General features: G+C 42.0%; 1 protein-coding gene across 3 annotated transcripts in view; it reads right to left on the reverse strand.

Annotated features, from left to right (window-relative positions):
- The window catches only part of LOC128733189 (all trans-polyprenyl-diphosphate synthase PDSS1), a 206,348-nt gene extending 187,294 nt beyond the window's left edge, over positions 1-19,054 (reverse strand). Inside the window, exons 1-2 of one of the 3 annotated variants that reach the window (XM_053826864.1) lie at positions 18,683-19,054; positions 15,963-16,519 (exon numbers count right to left, since the gene is read on the reverse strand). In XM_053826864.1, coding sequence (XP_053682839.1) covers positions 15,963-16,517 — 555 coding nt within the window. In that variant the 5' untranslated portion in view covers positions 16,518-16,519; positions 18,683-19,054. The other 2 variants (XM_053826865.1, XM_053826863.1) reach the window with 2 other exon arrangements.
- Between the last annotated feature and the right edge of the window lie 253 nt (positions 19,055-19,307).

Consider the following 19,307-nt stretch of genomic DNA (forward strand, 5'->3'; position numbering starts at 1 on the left):
ATCCTCTTAGAATCGTGTAATAGCATAATAAAACCAGTAATGATTAATACCGCAATAAAACCTTTACAAAAATCAAGTAAAACAAAGGGGTTTTAAAATTGTTACTTGGGATTGCTAATATGTAACGTCCAGATCATAAATGTACGGCTGCGTTGTTTCGTTAATGCTTATTTTACCTACCTTAAAACGAATTCAGTTTAACAACAGTATTCTTTCGATCTCAATCGGATAGAACATCTCTAGTAGCTTAAGTTAAAATCATGGTGGTGCTTATCAAAACTGACTAATCTTAACAAATTAAAATATAACACTTCAATTGAGTCACCCAATGGGTCTAGTATTGGCGCCCTCACCTTACTCTAATAGACGAAATTTGCGTTACTGATAAGAGCAATAATGAGTAAGATATAAGTAAGATTAGATTAGACGCATTTATACCTTGGTTCTGCAGCTCTTTCAACTGATAAAAATCAATGCAATTAATGTTTATCAAAAGTAAACAGTGTTTCCGAGAAAATATGACAGAGGCATTCAGTCTGTTCTTGTTGTTAAAGAACTTTGATCCGTTATAGATTTATTTTTTGGAATATACGGTATTGAAATTTTATTTTGCGGACCAAAATAGTTACGATTATTATGTGGGTCTGATAGTTTTACAGTATAAATGTACAAAGGCAGGAAACAATTTGTTGCTTGATTACCAAAATATTGTTAAATATAAGTCGTATGTCATGTAAAGTGACAATATCGATGCAGGGTTAGTTTAAAGAGAAAAAGGTGAACTTGTTCGACGTACTTCACGTCCTCTTCACAATGGTTTAATCATGATACCCGCCAAATATCTCAACTGATTCAACTGATCAACTGATCAACTGTTTCGTGTTCCTCTAGCGCTCTACTATCGGAACCAAATAACGGAAAGATCCTATTTATGGTCACATCTTGTTGAAACACTGACCTGCATAGCGTCTGGGCAAACAGTTTCATTCAACCCTCATATCACTTGCGTTCGCACAAACACACATGCCCATGCCCACACCGAAGCACGGACCCGAAGATTGGCTGGTCGCGTGTTTTCGTACATCCGTACGTCCGTCCGTCCATACGACGGTTGTCTGCCGTGCCGTTGTCCAAGCGAGCTCCTTTCACTTTTCCACTTTTATGATTGAAAACAAATAATAACTTCGATAAATATACCCGCGTGTGGTGTTTTCTGTCTCATCGATTTTTTTAGCTTCATAATTTTGCTGGTTGTTTACAACAGTTGAACCAAGAACGAGAGGACGGACAATCGGAAAAGGCCTTCTTTCGGTAGTAATGGCAAAATCGGTTGAGCGTACGCAAGTGCGCATGAGGCCGCTACCGCTGTCTTCACACGCCACCGACATGTTTCGACAATAATGCAGAGCATTTATTAATTGCCGCAAGCGATCGTAAAAATTCCACCATCGTCCGTGTCACGTCAAGGCGCGCGATCTTTTTCTTGAGATTTTCTGAGGTCCGAGAAATGTGCGCCCGGCGATCGATACGTTAATCGAGCACTCTCGATTTTTTTCTCTTACGCTGCTGGAACGAACGCACAAAAACAGAAACATTCACTTCGACAAGACTTCTCACGGTTCAACTCTACACCACCCTCCAGCTATTGAGATTATTAAGTTGACCACCAACAACCACCGAAGATCGATGACGATGTGTGAGAGTTCGATTGGTGCGCCAACATGGCGAGCGGAGCCACAGAAAGAAGCTATTATGAAATATGACGGCTGAAAATTCCGTGTGATTATCAGACTGAATCGATTTATTTATGTTCATTGTTGGGGTTTAAAGCCGATTGTGTTTTTCGTCCACTGCCTGTCGCGGCCGAAAAAAAGGAAGCAAACGGCACCCCCTAGTGTGAGTAAATTAGCATTTTAACCGTTGTAAAGGAAAGTGAAAGTCTTGGACTTCTAGAACGGTTTCATATACGTACCGTTAGAAGTAAGGTAAAATTTGCACGAAGACAGCCGAAAGATTTTCGACTAGAGCATACTAACAGTGCCAAAAACCAATCACATCCATGGATTTCAATTCAAGCCTTTGATTAGAACTTATTTGCATAGCAAAATCCTTGAACAATTGTGAATTGGGAAGCTCCTCAAAGGGTCCTTGGTACGCTAAAGAACTGCTACTTAGTATTCGAATACCTTTAACAATCCTTATCGACCAGCACTTCTAGTATCGGAAACCACCACCCGTGGAGCGATTCCCCCGAAGCTACATACCATCGTCGATTTCCGCAATTAGAGCCCAGAAGAGCTCTTGTTACCCCCCACACGTTTCAACAAACGGTAGACAACCCACGGGGCAACAGCGTTGGCGACTGATGACTTCGCAATTACACGGATACTAACAACTGCATTTAGCAGGTTGGTTGCCAGGCAGGCAGAGGAAGTCAACGAAGCAGACGCAGCGCGGACCAACTGAGCATATGTTCACTGCCATACATCCACAACGCTTGCCGCTCGCCCGCCGCTCATCAACACTTCACCGTGATCCGGTGTTATACTACCTGCCAGTGCACCGGTTTGCCTTGATCAATGGACCACTGCCGTTTTGGCAGCTTCTTCTGAGCTCAAACAAGTCTCAGAGCTTTGTATACTTGGGACTAATTAGATTTCATCTTGAAAATTTGACGATCAATATGCGCTTGAATGATCCCGCGGTTTCTCGTACTTTAGCGTTCTTCTGATGAATGCTACTGAAATCTTGCTATTGAACTTGCGAAAGTGTGGTAAATTTGGAGGTCGACGTCTGACAAAAATGTATACGATCGGAGAAACTCTGAACTAATTGCCTACTAAAAGAATTGATGATCAATAAATTAGAGACTCTATCGCACTGCTAGGTAAGTTTCGCTCGTTTTGTTTTTGCTCTTTATATCTCACGCCAATGTGTACAAACAAACTTTTAAAAGTACAAAGAGGCAATCGAGCAATCGTTCATTACTGGCTCTTGTTCACGCAGATTTATTGATATTCAGCACATTCAGCAGCAAGTAGGAAGCGACAAAAGGCATTTTTCACGGTACGAACACGATGGCCATCTTCGCTGTCAAGGTTTACCCATTGAAAACCTCAGTTGTGTGTGTCCATTCTTTTAAATAACTTCGTTCCGGTTTTCGATTCGCACCAGCACAGGTTCCTACCAACTATTCCAATTGAAGGGTAACACCCGTAGAATTTGATCCGTCACTGCTTCGAAACTGCCATCAATCTTTCCTTCAATCGATAGTCGTCACCGCTGCTTGATGCACGACCCACTCATCCACTCGGAAGCGAATAATTAGAGCGAGAATTTGACACAGTTGTCACCCTTGAAAGCGGATCTGCCGACACGGGTATTTCTCGTTCTGACAGAAGGCGAAACCAACCACGTCCATTCATTCATTGCCAGTGATAGCTAAGCAAGCAACCAGGTGCTGCCGTTTCGGCATTCAACAAAAAATCTTTTCCCCCAAACCTTCGACCGACTCTCTCGAATGTGACCTGAAGTCGGACAGGAATTTTTATGCAAATGAAGCCCCGATCCGCAACCGATCGTATATGTATATCCGCAGTTGATTGAGCCTCTTGATAAAAAGTGGGTGCCCGGGTGTGTGAATGACGCGCGCAGCTGGGCCGATGCCGAAGGCAGAAGACGGAATGTACGATCAATGTTAATTGGATTTTAGGAAATTTTATCACTATAGCCGCTTTCGCATACCGCTACGCTTGTTTCGTCGACCGCCGATCGCACTAAGCCCGAGCGAATTCGATCCCATTAATTGAAACTTGTTGCCCGGCGGCGTGGACTAAAGCGAGCAGTGGCTGGGATTTAGCCGTGCTGCCAGTTTCCCATCGAAGCTAGCACATGACATTCAGTGAGGAATTAAAACTAGCATTCCGACAGTGGAGACCAAAAATTCTTTCCCTAAAGATGGTTAAAAAATTTTGATTTTGTAAACCCAACTTTTTAAAAATAAGTCACATCACAATCCCCTCAACTGTTTGATGACAAGTAAGCTTGGAAGGATTTATCTATCGATATCATCGGGTCGTTATTCACATCGTCGCAATTACATGCGGTGTTCCTCACGGGAGCCACCTTGGACCGTATTTATTTTTGATCTACCTCAACTATGTCAACTTCATGCTTAAATGCTTTTTGCTTTCATCCGCTCGATGATTCTAATAAAGACGATTTCTGGAAAACCGATCAAACGCCAACGAAAAAAGTCCTGCAACGAATGCAGCGGTATTAGCCAGAATCCAATTGAACGATGTTATGGTTTACCTTACCTTAAGGAGTTTTGCTGCACCTGGTGGTTCTCAACACAGGTGTTCGACGATTTCGGTTAGGTGAGATGATATGCCTGCCAATGCTTGCTAGTGGGTCCTTATTGTGAGCGATGTCGTCTGCTGACTGGCGAATTTAATGTACAATATAGTTGCAATTCTGACTGCAATTGCAGTTGAAGGCAATAGTTACCTGCCAGTGATCTTGCACATGGGTCCTTGCTATCACTTGTCCTTGATGGAGTGATGGTTGCCTGTACGTTTATGTATCCGAATTCGCTTATAACTCGAATCTCGACGTGTTTGACGGGCTAATGAACCCACTGCACTTGGCCTTCCCAGACAGGTGCGAGAGACTTGCACTAAGTGTGTTTATTACTTAATCACTCGGTGATTTATTCGCTAAACCACTCGATTAGACACACTGACTTAGTGGCGACTGAACCACTTTGAGGTTCACCGGAAACTGAGGCTTTGTTTGTGAGAGTGTATTCGGGGACTTAGCACTAAGAGAGCCGTCTAACGCAATTGTTGCAACGCAACGCAAATTCCAATTGAGAGCTGGTCTAATTTTTGACGCACATATTTTACTGCAGATATTGGGCTGCGTAGTGATCATTTGTGCACAATGGGCAATTTTGCGGCATTTTGTTGGTTCAATTTCGAAATGTAACAAAGTGTCCAAATTATGTACAGATGCTGAAGGGGTCCAAAATACGTTGGTTATCCTATACAACATCTGGAAATTTGAATAGTCCAGGTTGTTCAGTCTGTATCTTATGATGGAAAATAAAGCGCTGGGAACTTCTTCCGGGAATTCAAAACTTAGTGCAGGCAGATTTTCACCAGCATTTTTAAGCGTTCTTAGCATTGATCATTCCACCTAGAGATACCTCCAGTCTGCATGTAATAAGCTAAGGTGAATAAAGCAATGTTGTAAATCGAGCAAGAAGCAAACGATGTCTGCTCTCACGCATAGCATTCAACGTTTACGCCACTGACGCCCTACACAGTCGCGAATACACATCCTCGTAGCGTCTTTCTTCATAGCCCACTCACGAGGCAAACAACTCGTGAGCAGCCAGCTGCCCGTGAGGGCTAGCGGCACATTGGGTTACGGATTAAGTATTAATTTTTCTTTGCTTGTTCATTTTACGCCCTCGATTCTACACGCAGGTGAAAGTGCGAACCCGGCGTCGGAAGCGCTGGCCACTGCGGAAGGACAGCCTCCCGTAGAGATCACCTCTATTTAGGTTTATTTATTTTGCTAGATCTACTGACCTCTATTACTTTCCTTCAGCGTGACCCTGCGAAATGGTACATTCTACGAAAAGATTTTCCGTGAAATGGTACATCCCGCGTAAGGTTTCTCGCGAAATGGTATTCTGCGAAACTCTATATTCCGCGTAATGGTCAACCGAGAATTGGTGTTCCGCAAAATGGTATTCGGCGAAATGGTTTGTAATGATGGCGAATATTTAAATGCAATCCGCTTTATTTTATCAAGCTAAGCAATGGAGGGAGTTGTTTTCTATTTTACTATGAGGAAAATTTTTGTATTAAAACACCCATGAACTCTTCAGAAACTTGCAAAACTCGAGATTGTGATAAAGGTCATCCGAGATTCAGGATTTATGTACAACACAGTTTAATTTGTGGCAATATGAAGTTTATCGGGTCAGCTAGCATACATATGAAAATGCTAAGTGGGAAGCGTAAAGGAGTTCCAGCTAAACACAGCTAATGTTACACAATGGCGTCTTGTCCGCACATTTTCACTGCTGCTCTTTCTCATCGTTGTGAATGAGATACTAGTTTAACTTATTACCAGCAGACCAAATCGAAGATTGTCCTGGAATCCACTATCGATGGAGCAGCTCAGTGACGTTTACCTAGCCGGCGACATTGTCTGGCTCGCGCAACGCGAACCCGAATATATAGAACAAGCTGGATGACCTCACCGAAAGCTTCCAGTCTCACAGTAAATATGTGGTAGTGAACACTGACAATCCCCGCAACGGCATAGTAGAAAACCAACAGATTGAGTAGGCGGAAATTTTCGTGCCTGGTGGCTTAGCAACGAGGATGTCCATCGTCAATATAGTCAACGACCGATAGAATCAGAAAATGCGGAACGTGCGGAAGTGAATCAGACGCACCTCGATGAGAGAAGTAAAAGCGATCTATAGGGAAGAACTTGACTGGAATCCGCAAGGGCAACGAAGGAGAGGCAAATCTGGAGGCCCACGGCGACGCACCTTAGCTGGCGACAAACTTCCAGTTGGCCGCGAGGTAAGACGCTGGTCTAATAAGCCAGTCGTCGTATGTTCGAATCTCGGCTGGGAGAGGCTGTTAGAGTCAATAGGATCGTAGCACTGACCCCGCACTGTCCTGTATTCTAACAGCTGGTTGCGAAGTCTGTCGTATAAAAACAGAAGGTGAAATTTCGATAACGGAATTAGCACCCAGGCTTTGCTTTGGCGACAGACGAAAGCCTTGGTGGCTGATCGTTGGTAGTGGAGGTGGTAAATTTGCTATGAGGATAAAAACAGAGGTCGGTGTACTCAAGGTTCTGTATCCCACCGAATTACTTCCATCCATTTGTGCCTGTAGCTGGGAATGCGCAAGTACAAACTACTTTCTGTTCAGCCGCTTTGGTGGCACGATCATTATCCGTATGAATGATAATAGAACGCTGGATAGAAGCCCACTTATTGAAGATCTCCTCCAAATCACAGTCTCTTTTGAAACAGATTCAACGGAAAGGTGTGCTTGAACCATCTGCTAGAAGTTCGAAAAGAACGATGTCAACAACATCGAAAGTTTTGGTGAACCCCGGCGCTCCTCGACTTAGATGAGATTAAAACGAGACTATTATTGAAGCGAATATTACGCTATATAGGTTGCGACTGTCCACGGAGAGACTCCCATTGTACATCTGGCGAAAGTCTGGAGGCTACGGTAGGCCGACTACGTCGCAAGGATACAGAGCGATTGTGGAACCCCGCCGACACGACCAGTCAGGTTGAAGTCGTGTCGAGACGCTCAACGAATTGGCCCGATTGACAGCGATGGCTAGCCGAGGAGCATATACAGTGAGAAGAAGTTCTTGATACAACACGAGACAACTCGACTCAAAGCTCCTGGAAGAAGAAAAAGCCTGCGACTGCCCTAGAACTCTGTGAGGGAAGTGGCACCCCAGTAATATGGATGTTATCGCACGCTTATTGAGGTTATGATAGCCGGTGGTTCGACGTACCATCCGCAATAAGAGTAAAACAAAACTCACTTTGTTATTTGGACTGCTAATGCAGAACTACCACTGACCTTATGGGAATATACCAGCTAATCACTCAACCAAACATTTGCAGGCTATTGAAGGAGTACCGAGAGGCGTTGAAATGCTTGGAACCAACTGAAACGGACGGTCGCAGAAGACGAATAAAGAAAAAACTAATAAATTCTACTTTGTTACATTCAGTCCAACCGAATATTCTAGCCATGTCATAGGTTAAAATTATTTCTCTCTTTTTCAAAGAGCAAAGGTAAAACTAATTGAAGTACATTTTATTAATCGCAACTCAAAAAGATCATTTGAACCCTTTCAGATATTGAAAATCCGAACCCAACACACAATCCATTAACAGGAAATTTTACACATGTAAAGTTACTTGTACTGCAGTACTCGGTCAAACGTGTGGTTCGAAATTAAAAATATTTGAACAATGCAACCAAACCATCGCTCACGTTACTCACAAATTAGACCTAGCTTTCGAGCCCACGCACCCTGGCAACGCTTCCCGATCCTATGTAGAAAAAAAAATCGAAATCAACTCAATTGACTCCACCACGCAGCTTCCGCACCCGCAACAAAACCCCGGCCCTTTCCCAAATTCGCTTCAGGCCAAATGGCACGCACACCAGCCCGCTATCGATTGCCGTGGGACCGCGTGGAGCAGCAGCGCAGATCGATCACTGTGCACCCAGCCATCGTCTGTGACCGACCGTGGTCAGTTATAGGGAGGAGAAGTGAAGCAGGAAAAAAGTTGCGCCTATTGAGGTCATACCGCCTAGTTTTTGGAGTTTGATTCTTCTCCCACCGCAATGCGCGTATCCCCCCACCACCCCGTTCGCTGACCCCAACGTGCGCCTACCCGCTAACTTTCGGGGTGGCAGACTGAGAGTGGATGCCTCTATTCATGAAGCGCCTAGATACAGCGCGGAAAACGCAGCACAGCGCAACGAGCTCGGCCAAAGACGACGCAACGATAAGCGTCCGAACGAAAAAAGAAACGGACGGAACCAGTTTCTTTTTCGGGTGCTGCTTGGTCCGCTACTACTGGCGGCGAAAAGTGTTGTATTTTTTTTTTTTCGAGGGGATCGGATGACCGCAACCTAGTTAAAAATGTGAGCTCGATATCCATGAAAACATTTTTTTTCGGCCGCCGCCACCGTCACCATGACGGTCGGATCTTGCACCTTCGGTAGTAACGTATTGAATGTTTTATATGCGGCTGCGTTAGATGTCTGTCCGTCCATCGATTATGCTCAAGGACAACGTCAGCAAACCAGAAGACCAAACTGTGATCAAGCGTGGACAACGACGACGACGACGACGACGACGACGACGACGGCAACGGCGGCACCGAAAATAGAAAAAATAACTTGAATTTTTAATCTAACGTATAAAATAAACATTGGCTTGTCATGAACCGCACCTAGCACGTGTGGAGAACCCTAGATGGCAGGTTGATCTGCAGACACTGTGGCCAGTACTTTCCGTGGTGACATTGAATTCAAAAGAAATACGATATTGAAATTTGTTCTCACGTACTGTGCGTAGTGGTCAAAAAAGCTCGTTAGCCATTACCTCTTCACGCATGTTTTTTTGCATTCGCCTAAAAAAATGATTAGATGTGCCAGAACATAAAATAAAATGCAGCCATGAAATTCTCTTGAATATTATCATGCATCATAAGTCATTTTCTACCGAAGGACTATAGCTTTCAGTATTTTCTTCCTCCACAAGTGACATTTGTTAAGACACTAGCTTCATTACCAGCCTTCATTACCGCCATAGTTGCCACTGTCGTTATGCGAGTGAATAGCAAACATCCGCTACACAAGCGACGGACAATCCGGTATCTGATACATGAGTTGCGTGAAATCACACACCGAAAAAATATGACATCACCTGATAACAAAACTACACTACAGCAGTCAGTGGTGATCTGTTCAATGAATGACAACGGCCGCGGGAGGGTCAAGGTTCCGCCCAGCCTATGAAGCGAAAAGTGAAATCCGATTATGCGAATCAATCGGAATTTCAAAACAAGAAACTTTTATTCTATCCTAGGAGATTGGTTGGCTTTAATTTATTACTTCAATCAACGCAAATGATTGTCACTAAACTATTCATCTGGTTGCAAATTACATCTGCTTGCGTCCCGCTGCAAAGTCGCACTCAAGCGCTTTTGGAAAAGCGCGATGGAGAGAATAATGGTTTCAAATTTATTCAAATTACAAGCTAGTTTCGAATCCTGAACACGAGAGTGTCCTTCGCCGTGCTCTTGGTTGGTATGGGAATGTCGTCAGGGTTAAATTGTGGTTTAACTCGAATCGCGATTTTTTTTTTCGGTGTACGATTACTTGTTTGTTTTCTATATTGAAGTACAAGGTGAAACTGAAAATGAAACAGTGACATTGAATTGTGATTTTTTTTAATTGACTTGTTCATGGGACGGCTAACACCATTGTTGGACCATCGCATTGAAACGACTTTTTCTCAAGTCATAAATAAGTCATTTAATTATAGATAGGGTAGATGATCCATTAGTTGCGCCACTAAGCACAATATAACTTCATTTTGCTTGTTTATTGAGGTATATGCTACAATTAATGCTTGTGGGATATAAATTTATCAAATACAAGGTATTTATCACAAGACGAGACAATTGCTTTCGTTGTACGAGAAGCTTTATACAGAAAAAATGAATTTTCCGATTCAATTATATTGTACCAACAGTTGCGCTAATGTTTCGTTAATTAAGTTTGATGTTCCTATAATTGTGTTATTCCATATACATTGCTAGGTTGCTAAGTGAAAAAACATCGTAGCAAAACTATAGATGAGCGCCTATAGTTGTGCGCTCCAACTGCGCGTTAGATTTTGGAAAATTGGCATTTTAGCAAATAATGCTTTAATTTTAAATGGTGTAGTCTAACTACCAATACTTCTAAAAGCCTGTTTTATATAATGAATGTAATTGTTTTATCTAAAATGCTACGGTGACGAAAATATGCATTAATAATGAATAATAGCGCAACTATTGGTACTACCACAACTATTGGATCAACTACCCTAATATGCCCAGCAGTCTTGCGCAATGATGGATAAAATCTTGTTATGCAGTTGCTAAATAATCTAAAATTAATGTAAAACCATTACGCAAGTGGAACTTCACCTTCTGTTTTTATTTGACAGACTTAGTTGTCAGCTTTTAGAGTACAGGACAATTGCAAGACTAGTACTACGATTCTATTGACTCTAAAAGTATCTCCCTATTAAATTTCAAACATACGCCGACTAGTTTATCAAACCAGTGTTGTACCTCGAAATCAACTCTCTAGTAGACTTAGTAGACAATTTGTATCTAACCGAATTGATTGTCTACAACAAGCAATAATAATTTATGTCCATACGTCCTATGTGACCTGAGAAAAATGACTGATTTCCTCCACTGAGAACATGTGGAAAGTTTCGTTCAAATCGGAGGGGCTCATATAAGTTTTTTTTTATTTATTTATTTTGCGGATTTCACCTGGAAATGCTCAAAAAAAACATTTCGACCTTCTTGCAGATACGCTCATAAAAACAGCCTACAAAGAGTACCACTTTAGGAATTGCGCAGACTGCATAAAGCAATAAATTTTTGTTTTGGACGAAACCGGAAACGGTATAGAAAATATGATTGAAACCGTCTGAAAGTATTAGTAATGGAAGCGAACACCAAGGTAAGCTCATAGCTATTTTCTATGTACGTACATAACTGAATCTTTTGAAATGCCATGTTTTCGTTAATGACTATGCGATGTTGTGCGTTTGTAACCGGCTACTGCTGTGATTTTCAGTACAGTACGTGGCCGCAGGATGTTGTTTTTAATTTAACCACTGACGAAATCTTTACCTGGTGACAGCTGATTCTTCAAAACATTGATTCTTACAAAAGCCAAGGTGCTACATTCCGTTATTGAAACATGACCTTCTGTTTTTATACGACAGACTTCGCAGCCAGCTATTAGAGTACAGGATAATTGCAGGGCCAGTTGTTACGATCCTATTGACACTAACAGCCTCCCCCAGCCGAGATTCGAACATACGACGACTGGCTTATTAGGCCAGGATCATACCTCGAGGCCAACTGGGAGGCTTGTTTGATTCTTATATAATTTGTTTAGCGCACAGTGGTTAGACATAATAAAAAAAGATTATCAACTTGACTAAGACGTCAAGGTTGGAAGTTTTTTCTGAAGTTCATATTTACCAAAACAAATACGAAAATCAAACCTTATAACTAGTGCGTTTACAAATCCGTTTTGTGAGTCATAAAAATTGTGGAAATTGTTATTCAACATCACTATTGAAGGTGTGGCGAACGGACATCGAAACGAGAGGAAAGGTCTTCAGCGAAAGTAGCCAAATCCTTGCCTTCGCAGATGACCTTGACATCATTACAATTAACCTTGGGTCGGCGAAGGTAATCTTCGCCAGACTAAAAACGGAGGCTAGCAGGATTGGGTTACACAGTATACACTGACTTGAAAGCTGCATTTGACCGTATCGACCACCGCATCCTTCTACGAAAACTTCAGTGACTGGGAGCCTCACAACGGCTATTGTCGTGGATTGGTTCATATTTATGCGACAGAGTCTTGCAGGTCAAACTTTCCAAAAGAATCTACCGTATCATCTGTGTTTACCAATAAATCTGGTTTTCCTCAAGGAAGCAACATGGGACCTTTGCTCTTCGTTCTATTTGTCAACGACGTGGCTACACTGCTTGAAACCGGATGTGCACTTATCTACGCTGGCGATCTCATATTGTTACTTGCCCTGTCGTGCGTTCCATCGACGATTGTCACCGGCTACAAGGATTACTAGGCGCCTTCGTGAACCAGTGCAAGTTGAACTACTTGATCGTGAGCACAGCAAAATGTGAGATAATCACATTCCGCCGCATCCAAAGCCCAATTATCTTCGATTACAAGACGATTACAAGACAAGACGGAAATACTCTCCGGAAAGTAGATCAAGTTAGCGGCCTCGGCATCGAACTCGAATCGAAACTTACGTTTAACCTTCACTATTCTGCTATTATTTCGACAGCATCCCGGCAGCTTGGGTTTATTGCTAAAATTAGGATAGATTCCAAGGATCCTCACTGCTTAAAATCGTTATACTGTGCGTTAGTCCGTCCTGCACTTGAATATGCAAGTATGATTTGGAAGCCCTATCGGCTCAACTGGATTTCAAGAATCGAACGCATTCATTCCGTAAGGCCCTAAGAAATTTGCTCTGGAGAGATCCTGATAATCTTCCCCCGTATCAGGAACGTTGTCGCCTGCTAGGCTTAGACCCTTTGGAACGGCGCCGCCAAATTCAACAGGCAACGCTAGTGGTAAAAATACTGAACAATGACATTGATTCACCGACCTTACTGACATAATTAAACTTTCGTGCATCGCCAATACATTTATGTACCACGGTCGGCGGTATTGCATACCGAAATTCATCGAACCACGTTTGGGTTTGCGTAACCAATGGTTGCATGTATCCGGATATTCACGCGGGTTGAAGGATTGTTCGAATTTGGAGAATCTACCGAAATCTACCAGCATCGCTTTACTGCGGAGGTTAATATGGAGTGAACTCACTCGTAGTTCTACATCGATATCTAGAACCAATCCTGACTAACTGGAGCTCTAAAACATTAGGTCCCAGTCAAGTCCAGATGATTTTTGAGTTGGAAACTTTCTGGACGAGCCTTGGGCTGCAGAAAGAGTGGATAAATCGTGCCTTACATTTCTGAAATTTTGGCATTCGATTGAAGGTATGATGTCTGTATTAGAAGCCAGTCCGTTATTTGCTTTTACCGTCTGGCTACATTGTATTTATGTTATATTATAAATATGTTAGGTAAATAAACCGTCTCGCTCAAACTATTGTAGGGATTTGAGGTGGGGCCTATCTGACAATGAGCGCTTGAAATGTCTCCCAGCCTGCACAAGTTCCTCTATATTTCGTAAAGCCATAATTTTTTTTTGCTTGACGAACTATTTCCTTGCAGGATTACGCCAATAAATTATACACATATTATAGCTTCCATTGCAAAAAAGTTGTAGATGAATATTTTATCCATCAGCCATGAAAACATAATATTTGTGTTGAGGCTATTGGAAATGTGCATGCCCAAGAGGCATTCAATGGCATATGCAGTTTGATAAATATGTATTCAAGTCATGGTAACATCGAAGGAAAAAAAAACATCCCCGACATGGCTGAATATCAACAAAATTCCGTGTGCTTTCTTCGCTATACATTACATATTTTCATTGAGGTAACCATTTTCTTCAAATAACAAATTTGAAGAACATCCCTCAACAATTAAATAGCAAGTGTACCGATTAACTATGAGAGGCCACTGGACAATTTATTAAAAAAGTATGTTTTTCTGGCTGAGCTGAGCTATTTTTAGACACACATTCTCTGCCATTTTTTGCTTGTTTGTTAGAGTTTTTTTTAACCAAAGAGGTTCATTCGCCTCTTTAAAAAATGATTTTTAGGTACAGCTTCAAATTTTCTTGTACAATTCACATTTCTTCGGGAATTTGATTAATTTTCGTCGCTTTACTTCTTACTAGGTGCTATTTGGAGTATATATGTTCATTTTTTTCACGAATATTGTGTGTCAATGCTACTGCTGCTTTGTGGCATATTATGAATAAAAATTGGACCACTTTCGGTTCAGTACTTTGCCAAACTGTGTGCTCAAATCGGCAGCAACCAGTTCCGGAAGCTGCAACCTAACAGCGGATTGTTCGCTGCTATCCCTTCGCTTTGCTTTGCTTGCGGCGTTCAGTCGTCAGCTGCTCGGCTCGGGGACGACCACAAACCGCTTGCACGCGTTCCAAATAGACCTAATAAAGAGAGGCAAATTGAGTACACTACCTATAGCTGGACACAGTGATGGGGATAAGTAAGCAAGCAAGCAAAACACCACTCGAAACCGGGAGAACCATCGAGAACGGCGGAGAGTAGAGTGTTGTGTTGTTTTTCGTCAGGAACACCGTTAGCTTCCTTTATACGGCTACGGTGGTGAACGTAAGCCATATCCCGTCCCGTGTCCGTCCGCGTATTGACGGAGTTTAACGCAACGAGAGAATATTCTCTCATTTCTTTGAGTGAAAACAACCATGCATGAAGCTTTCCTTCTCCCTTTATTTTTGCCGGGTGCTTTTGACAGTTCTCCCAATCAGCTGTTTGTCAAATTCAGCTGTTCGTGTGCAGCAGGAAGAACGTTCTTCTCAGCCCGAGACCGAGAACACAACAAAAAGTGGGTGGCAGCCCAATTCCGGGAGGGATAGCCACCGCGATCGAGTTCACCCCTTCCCAATTTGCCACCGTTTACGAAAACTATTGACTTTTGCGTAATGGCACATCGGTTATCGGTGTCAAATTTCTTTCAGTTGGCTAGGTGGTCTATCTGGTTCGTTGGTTGGTAGGTTGGATTGCTCGTCGCTGGCTTGTTTGGGGTTGTTGGTGAACGACACGGTCTACACACACTTACACGACGACAAAGCCCGGGCATATATACGAATGCATGTTTTCTGTTTTCTCGTTTGCCCATTTATTAATTTTCAATGAAAGTTGATTAAACAAGTTATTCGCCGCTGCGCCTGTGTCTTTCGTTTTCTTCGACGCTTTTTTTCAGAGGCTCTTTTCGTTTCGTTCGTTTCTCTTTTTTTCGAAGCAAATCACATATACACTTTTATTACGTCGACTTTCTAAGTTAGTTTTTACTACTTCTTCGATTTTCGTAATGATTTTTCAATCATTGCAACGGTATGCAGAGCGATTCCTAGTTTCGTGTGCGCAGCTATAACGGCTGGCCCCGAAATCTAATCTCGCAAAAATCTGTTTTATTTGCAGTCACTGCCGCATACCACGGACGATTCTTCGCATTCCAAATACCGATTTTTTGTTGTCATTTTGTCGGATCCGCAAAAGGTCGCGGTGGCGCGCAAGGTGTTGAAATCTTCCAATGTCATTCACTTCTTCGCGCATTCGATGAAAGTTGACGCATCGATCGTCAGCGTTCGAGCTCGGTAATTGCGAAAATGACGAAAAAGTATCGTGAGTGAGAGCGAGAAAATTATGTAATCCCTCGAAAGTGTAAGCTTCACTATCTTTGGAAAATTTCTCTTTTCTGGTCTTCGGGCACCAAACCGCGCACAAACACACACACATACACACACGCACTGATCGTCGATATTATACCGTTGTGTTTGCTGACTGATGACCGTAAGGTTAACTACTAAGTAAGCCTGGTTTGCTTTACACACTAGGCCAGAGAGGTGATCACTTACCTGATTCTTCTTGAAGAGATTGCGTACCAAGGATGAACTGTAAAAATTGCGAACACTTCCAACACCAATTCCACACGGTCCGTACTTAAGGGCTTCCACACCGATAGCACCACCGGATGTAAACAACGGATAAACGGCACCGGAAAAGATTGAGCTTCTCTTCGTAACACGATTTATGGCCGGAACTACACTGCCACTGTTTCCGCTGCCATTGCTGCCGGATCCAATTCCGGATTTTTCAGAAGCACTATCACCAACGTTAGTGACAGTGCTGGCAGTGGTCACTAGCTGATTTTTGCCAACTACGAACTGACACAGTTTTTCCTGCACAACGCGGGCGCAGACCCGATTCGACGAACTTAAACACGCCATAGTCAAAAGAATTGTGAGCCGATCGGTCGGCAGTATTACGCTAGAAACCCCCGAAACGTTGAGGATCTTGAAGATTCGGAGGCGCTTAACCACCACCAGATTATCACTGGACTTCGCGAGATCTTTTGCCAGTCCAAACACATGACGGGAGAGCGCGAGAGAATGCGGGAGAGTACACTGCATGGCTGTCGAAGAGAAGTTTCACACAGTTGTTGCACTTAAAGATTCGGAACGAGCCAGCAGTCGTCGGTCCTGCTCACTCTACGAGATGGTTACTATAATGGAGAACACTGAAACAAAAAGACTTTTCACTCCATTATATGAGTGAATGACCAGGATGTACTGAAAATACATACTTTCGTTTATAAAATTGTGGCGGCTTTGATTTCACTTATATACAGGTCGTTAAAATGAAAATTTCTTCTAAAAATATAAATTACTTGGATAAATTACCAAACTAAATGCGGCAGCCATAAATTCCTGATTCGTAAAAAACACTCAAAAGTAGTGTTGCAGGATAATATTAAAATATCGGGTAAATGGTAAAAATAATCTTTTCGTGCAAAAATAATATCTGAACTTAACTGACCTGAAAATTGTCTACATGAATAAAACTTTATACTAAATTAAACCACCGTGTAGACAAGTACGATGGTTCACCAGTTCAATTTTTCCTCCACGTTTGAAAAGATTCTTACATACTCAGTAAAATTGGTTAATATCCAAACGCAATCCGATGACATTACGTTAGCCATTAGCCCTATTTATTTTATCCCGTTGAGTGCATTGATAAAGGAAAACAGATTTGGGAAGTCAATTTCGCAACTGATAACTTTGAGCCCAAATATCGCATGTTGCATCGGTTGCATCTTGCGTCTGTGTTCAATGACGTTCTTGTCAACGTCAAGTAAACGGCACCCACTGCCTTTTTGGCTGAACAGTTAGCTTTGACTCAAAGCCTGTGAGGTACGATGCCGGTGTAACAAGTCACTCGTATGTTCAAATCTCGATTAGGCGATACTACTAGAATCAGTAAAATTGTTGCACTAGCCCCGTAATTATTATCTGGTGCCCAAGTTTTTCCTCACATTTTTTTAACTTTCGCATGAAATAAAATAAATTCAAATTAACGTAATACATAAATCAAACTGTGTATTTGAATGGATACACTAGAAGGTATGAGTAAATATTAACATATAATAATAAGCAATCAGAGATTTGGGGAGATCTGTTGTTGCTTCGTTGTATTTGCCTATTCCCATTCTATCCAATACTAATATTGGACTATCAGCGTTTTTCGAAACACAATGTAAAACTAGTTATTCCCTAATTAATATTTTAGTTTGTTGGCTATCACTTGCCTTCGATTAAAGTGACCTGAGATTTATTTGATTGCTTTTTTCCATTAAAGCATTCCTAGCAGCCAAATTTTCTATCTTTCTTCGTGCGACGAAGAAAATATTTTAAAACGATTAGTTTCACTTTGCGTAAAATAAGAAATGAAAATAACTTGGCGAGATGGATCAACTATATTCTCATCCCTGTCTGTCAAAGACAAAACATCAAAAAAAAAAACTCACTACAGATTGTCGTTATTCTGCATCCTGGAAAACCTACGGGACCAGCAGAAATTTTTGCAGAATGACATTCGTCGTGCCGTCCTACACAAATACATGCGCGCTAATTTCGTAAACATTGTTGTTCGGACGGACATTGTTTTTTTTTGTTTTTGGTTCGGACGATGGAAAATTAATAGACGGATTTAAAAACGGTACAAAGAATTTAAGAAATAGTTGAGTAATTTTAATAAAATGCTTATAATAATCGCTTTTCAGTGAATGTTACGTACACAGGTCGAAAGGTAAATGTGTTTGAGTCAAATTACCACAAAAACTTTTGGACTATTCGTTAATTCGTTAAAAATAAATGATGAAAATTGAAGTGCTTTTCCTTATTGCGACGGGAATTAGTAAAAAACCCTATATGGATTTAAAGGGAAATACCTCTAATCCGCCAAAAGGCAGCTGTGGGCACCAGAAGGTTACCTGAATGACCAGAAAAGGTTGAAAGGTCTCAAATATAAACGACCAAACAAGCAAATAACCAGAGGGTCAAATAAATAATATTACGATGTTTATAACGGTAAATCAGAATCTTTTCTGCTGCATTATGATAAAGCCATTTTGTTTCAGTGTACTATAGTCAACCATCTCTTTCTTATCAATCACACCTGCGAAGTGCGAACGGATCATCATTGCATGAGCATATTCGACTGCCTTGCTCTCTGCCCGATGGTACCGACGCGAATTTCACTCAGCAAGAGAGCCAACGAGCGAGAAAGTCATTACCTTCGGATCAGGTTTTCCTTTACGTTGACCACACACGGGACAGATTCGTGCCAGAAATTCCACTCCACTTTACTTGCGGACCAATCGATCGGTGGGAACGAAGCAAATCTTCACTCGCACTTCAATTCACAACACTACAGCTCGCGGAGTTTACACACTTCGTGCGACTTTCGGATCGATTCGCTGTGGGCCACCCCGCGACGGAATCCGGTGATTGCGAAACACTTCTCTCTTTTCCATTCAGCAGAAAACACCGCGGAGTAAATTTATTGAGCGATTTCTGTGTCGTCGTTTGTGTGCACAATAATATGAATGTACATTTTGGCAACGATCTCTTTCACAAACGTTCGACCACGTATTTTGCCTATCCACTCTAATCAACCACCACTCGCTCAGCGATAGAAAAAATACGATATTGGCCTTGCCAGCGTTGAAAGAGATTTCGTAGGCTGCTCGCACTTACAGGAAATCTCGTGCCGAACTGTCAACGCGTGAGTGTTGACAAAAGCAAAAATACTTCCCTTTCTTTTTTTCTCACGCAAAACCCTGAACAATATCAGCAACGCTGGCAAGGCCAATCAGAAAATTACTCGCACGTGATATTGACGTTTCTCGATGTCAAATT

This window comes from Sabethes cyaneus, chromosome 1, assembly GCF_943734655.1.
Source record: "Sabethes cyaneus chromosome 1, idSabCyanKW18_F2, whole genome shotgun sequence".
NCBI lineage: Eukaryota > Metazoa > Arthropoda > Insecta > Diptera > Culicidae > Sabethes > Sabethes cyaneus.